Source organism: Diospyros lotus, chromosome 4 (genome assembly GCF_014633365.1).
Source record: "Diospyros lotus cultivar Yz01 chromosome 4, ASM1463336v1, whole genome shotgun sequence".
Classification (NCBI taxonomy): domain Eukaryota; kingdom Viridiplantae; phylum Streptophyta; class Magnoliopsida; order Ericales; family Ebenaceae; genus Diospyros; species Diospyros lotus.
In genome coordinates, this window is record NC_068341.1 from 28050480 (window position 1) to 28056498 (window position 6019).

Below are 6019 nucleotides of genomic sequence, written 5' to 3' on the forward strand. Positions count from 1 at the left end.
TTCTACTTCATTCTTGAATTCTTTGAACTTTTCAAAGGCTTCTGACTTGTGCTTCATAAGGTATACATAGCCATACCGTGAGAAATCATCGGTGAAAGTAATGAAGTATGAAAAACCACCTCTTGCACTAACATTTAGTGGCCCACAGACATCTGAATGGATCAAATCCAATAGGTTAGATGCACGCTCCACTTGTCCAACAAATGGAGATTTCGTCATCTTTCCTTTAAGACACGATTCACAAGTTGGAAGTGACTGTAAGTCAAACAAGTTCAATAACCCATTTTTAACCAACTCATTTATCCTGTCTTTGGAAATATGACCTAATCTCAAATGCCACATGTAAGCATAATTTTGATCATCAGCCTTTCTTTTGTTACTTTGTTGTAGACAAATCATGGAATCTTTAGTTTGAACAGAATACAAATTATTTGATAATGCACCAGTACCATATAAAAAACCATTTTTGAAAATAGAACAAACTCCATTTGCTATTGAAAAATTAAAACCTTCCTTGTCCAAAACAAGAACAAAAATAATGTTCTTAATAATGTCTGGCACATAAAAACAATCATTCAAAACTAACTTTATTCCAGATTCTAAAACTAAATAAACTGTCCCTATGGCTATAGCAGCAACTCTTGCTCCATTCCCAAGCCGTAGAGAAGCCTCATCTTTATTTAGCCTCCTGCTTGTTGTCATCAACTGCAAATCATTGCAAATATGACTACCACATCCGGTATCTAATACCCAAGAAGCATCATTAACTGAAAGGTTAATTTCAACAAAGTACATACCTGAATCAGATCGTTTCTGTTTCAGTTCTACAAGATAAGTCTTGCAATTCCTTTTCCAGTGCCCACGCTTTCCACAATGGAAGCAATTTCCTTTCTCTGACTGACTTGGCTTTGCTTTCTTAACTCCACCCTTTGGCTTTGTCTTCCCCTTTTGAGAACTCTTCTCCTTTTCCTTGCTTTGACCAATTCTTCTTTGGTTTAGAGGAATGTGAGGAACCAATGAGCATGATAGGTTTATCCTTCTTCATTGTCATTTCAGCAGTCTTCAACATGTTAAGCAACTCAGGAAGAGTAGTTTCAAGCTTATGCATATTGAAGTTCATGACAAAATGATCAAATGAATCAGGAAGAGATTGTAAAATAAGATCTACATATAGATCATTATCCATGACAACACTCAAAGACTCAAGCTTTTCAATCAGGCTTATCATCTTCAATACATGAGTATTGACAGATTCAGTATCCGTCATACGGGCCCTGAAAAGCTCCTTTGAGATCTGATATCTCACATGTCTAGTCTGCTCACCATACAACTCTTGTAGGTGCAAATGAATCTCTGCTGCATGCTCCATTTTCTCATGCTGCTTTTGTAGCTCATTTGACATCGATGCCATCATATAGCAACGAGCCTGAAGATCATCATCTTTCCACTTCTGCCAAGTGGTAAGTTCCTCTCGCGTGGACGCCTCTAAAACTTTTTCAGGTGGGGCCTTATCCATAACATATGTTATTTTTTCGGAATCCAAAACAATTTTGAGATTCCTAAGCCAATCCAGATAATTGGGACCTGTCAACTTGTTAGTGTCTAGCAAACCTGCAAGTGGATTCTTGGCCATTTTTGATTTCACAAATCTGCAAATATAAACATGATCATACATTTAAACATTCAATCAATTACATTCACATATGATTAAGGACTTTTGTGTCATAAGTGATACTCCCACTATTTTAATCAAATCTTAGCACCCTCAAAATAAGATTTGGAAAGCTTAAATACATAGGCTTTCTAGTGGGCTTGAGACCCAATTAGAATTACCATAAACTCGAATAATATCGAAGCTCTTATAGTAATTTTAAAAGGTAGGCAACTCTTACCAATTACATCTCATGTAACCCTCAAAACTATTTTGCCTCATATTTGCATAAACTCAAATACTATTGAAGCTCTTATGCAAAACATGTTAAGTCAAACCATCATCAATCACAAGTGTGATAAATAAAGATACCCCCAAATAATATTGACGATAGTATTTCTACTTTATCACCTAATGTACATCAACATGTGTAACATATAATATAGATTGCCATACTTAGTATGCCCCAAATGATATTAGCGATACATATTAAACATTTAAAACCTAATATTATATGCCAATGATGGAAGGCTATGGAGAAATTAAACTGTTTTGATTTCCCCATTCATGACTTAAAATTTATTCTTAAAGCAATTTTAAGCGAGGGGTTTTAATCTATCATATATATCATATTACATGCATTTAACACATTGCATAATCAATACATCATAAGCATGCATCTAATACACAATGATATCAAAATGTTATAAGCATGTATCTTAAAATTAATAAAACCATCTCAAGCAATGAAGATAGCAATTGAATACAAGTTAAAAGGACATCTAAACAAAAAAGTTTTTCAGCTTTTGCATATCTTATGCACATAATAGATTATGTTCCACCCTATACGGGGGTTCGGGGGCAGCGCCCCCGGACCAAAAATTTTTACAGAACAGAAACATACAGCGATAATTGTTGCATTGATTATATCATATCATAAACCCTTACCATTAATATGTATATCATCACAATGTTGTTCATTTAAGATCATATCAGAAACTACTTAGTGTTCGGTTTTGATCATATCATAAACTTAACACACACTGCAAACTGTTCGAACATATACTAATCATATTTAAACGATAAGCAAATACTGATCGCATCAAGATTGCTGTTTGTTTAAACACTAATCATATCATTATTACTGTTCGATTTAGAACACATCAGAATGCTTCTATTCGATCAGATGATAATCTCGAATCGATCATATCAAAACAGATTATAATGGCAGATTCAAACCAATTCTTTGAATCTGATATCACATCAATACTGATCTCGGTTTGATCATATCAAACCGATTCTTTTCGAACATACTGTTCTATAACACGACCCCATCTTCTGAATCGATTTTAATCTTATTGCAAATCGATTACAGATCCTTCCTTTTAACCCTCGAAAATAAGCTGATTAGATGCATCACCGAAAACAACAATGAATGGCAGATTCAAACCGTTCATGTATATCAGTTTCCTAACACATTAAAAACTGATTACTAAGCTTTTAATCTACCATCTTAGGATGCTTTTCGATACATAAATACATCATTTAGACATGGCAGAATCGATAATCAAAACTGATTCGTTACTGCTATTCCGATTTATCAAAAGTAATGACAGATTTCACAACGATTACACTGCCAGAAAATGATGATAAAATCAGAATATATCTAACGAAATCATCAAAGGTTTGAGATAACCTGTCGCTCTGATACCACTGTTAGGAACCGGGCAACCGTGAAGATATGATTCTGCCTTGATTGATCCGTAGAGCCGCAAACACGAACTCCTCCAAGTCGGTCCACACGATCGGCCGTTTCCACGAACGCCTTGAGTAATGCTAGTAACCCTAGGCGCCTCCAATGAGAGATCCGAATTTCTCCTTATTTTTCCAGCTTCTTAAGTGGCCTATTTATAGAGTAAAAACCCTAATTATGCCTTTGGAAAAACCCTAAACGATTTAGGTCTGGCCCATAATCATATTGGGCCGTATCTCTCTTTTAATTTGTGGAACGGACTCGACCCAAGTGTGTGACCCCTTAGGTCCACCATTGGGCTAGATGTAGGGCCAATTCTATTGGGCTATATGAAGGTCCAACTCCTTAGAATAATTAAACTCTTTTAATTAAACTTATGGGCTTCATAATTAACTCATCTCATGGGCTTCTTAATTAAACTCTTTAATTAATAGTTTTAGAATTAATCATATTAATTCTAAAACCCTACATATCATGGTTAACGTCTAGCAACATGCCATGAACGCCTAGCCAACGATGAAAAACACGGACCTTTTCGATTGCAATTACCGTACAGTAAAATCCTTTCATCAACTATGTCCCGATTGAATTTAAGGTATGGTTTTATGACGAAACCCTAGTCATTCAATAACTATGTATCCATTCTAGATTTATGACTTGTTCGATGAAATCAAAACACCTTTTGATTTCCATCTCACCTTGGCCAAGGATTTCCTTAGTCATGAAATCATCGGAATACATAGGACATCTTCTCATCTTGTCGATAAGTGATGAATCCTATTTCGACATTCACAAGCCTTCATATGTGATAAGGTTACGCCCAGTGATAATTTGTTAATGACTCCATTGGAATCCAAAAAGAACCAAAGCGTAACCAGTCAAATATAAGACTACCATGATGTCTCAAGTTTAAGGACCAATCTGCACTACTGCAACACAGAAATTCCAATTCGACAATCAACAATTACCATTAAGAATTCTGTAGCGGCTCAGTTCAGTGTACTTATTCTTATAATAAGCACCCACATATATGCACTAGTGTCCACACACCAATGTCTATGAAACAAGACATTCTCCTAATTGAGCATGCATCATATATGCTAGTCTATCCGAGTTATTAGTGTCCAATCCTAATAACTCTATGACTAGGAACATTTAAGATCAAGGCTTATAAGGAATATGTTTCATGATCGTCATCTCTATGCACGACCATATTCCATGAGCCTATTTGATCTATGGACTTTGTCAAGAGTGGAAATAATAAAGTCAACCATCAATGACAAATAAAACATAATGCCTTACAATAATAATTGATTGAAGATAAAGAGTCACAATGGAAAAATATGATCAATTACATGTAAATATAATTGGCTTGTGGGGCATAACTCTAACAAGTTCTTGGAGGACTACAATGGGACCGTGTAGTTTCACTCAGGGCATACCCATGTGAGGGTTGACGCTTGGTGTAGGAGCAAGCCTACTATGTGACCGGGTTGATGGTGACAACTTGTGTGCTGGCTGACGGTGAATGTAGTGCCTAGGAGGAAATAATTTGATAGTCGTAGGTCGATAGTTAGCTGGATCTGAAGAATGGAATCTCGGTGAGTGAGATTTCGGGTAGTAGAGCATGGCTAGTCTAAAGCCTTGTCAATAAGTTGTGAGATGGAAATCTCAAGTTCAAGGAAGAGTTCGTGAGCCTAAAATGCAAGAGTTGCTTGATAGGTCATAACGACCATAAAAGGAATGATGAGATACCTAGTTAACAGAATTGGTGACTACGGTTTAATGTGTCAAGTGAGCTTGGAGATTTAGAGATTGTGGACTCAGAGTAAACCTAAGGGAAGGTTTGCATGAGGAGTACCGTAGAGGTTAACGTTGTAAGAACTTGATAGATGATTAGAAAGTTATACATGCCTAGATGTACGAAGCCACTATGAATCTTAGGATTTGGGCTAAGAATTTTAAGAACCTAGCAAGTTCGAGGATTTGAAACATACTGAGTGTATGCAAGGAAGGCACGTTCATAGCTGACTTCCAATAGGCTGAAGGGCAACCCTAGCTTTGTGATCACTCATGCGAGGACTTTGGCTGTGTGATGGGGTGAGGAAGGTGTGATAACCTACCCAAAAGTCCCGTAAGCCTAGAACCTTGGCTATGATAAGGTGAGGAAGGTGTGGATGCCGCCCAAAAGTCCTGTAGGCAAGGTGGGTAACCCTAGGTTCGTCGTTGGAAATGGGTGTGTGTGAACGCTGGCCCTGAATGGGGGTGTGGGAGGTGTGAATGTTGCCTAAAAGTTTGGTCAACCCAAAGTAGTTGAGGAAGGAGGTTTTTGGATTTTCTGAATTGAGGTAAGGTTACCTTGAGGAAGCAACTCATGGGATTGAGTCATGTCAGTTTGGTGTCAACTTAGATGATGAAGTGGCCAAGGTAAAGTCTTGAGCCTCGTAGAGGTTTTGAGTTGGAAATTTTGATTGTCCATGATTTAGAGACATGATGATTTGATAAAGTCATTAAGATGATAATATACCCGTGTAAGGAAGACACACAATGATCAGGAGTCTAGGTACGATCTGTGAGATGGGACATGTGGACAGGTTATGCCTTAGGCAACCGTA

General features: G+C 37.1%; 1 protein-coding gene across 1 annotated transcript; it reads right to left on the reverse strand.

The window, feature by feature from the left end:
* Positions 1-916: 916 nt before the first annotated feature.
* LOC127799751 (uncharacterized) lies at positions 917-1633 on the reverse strand. Its single transcript, XM_052333981.1, has one exon. The coding sequence runs from the start codon at positions 1631-1633 to the stop codon at positions 917-919; it is 717 nt and encodes a 238-aa protein (XP_052189941.1).
* Between the last annotated feature and the right edge of the window lie 4386 nt (positions 1634-6019).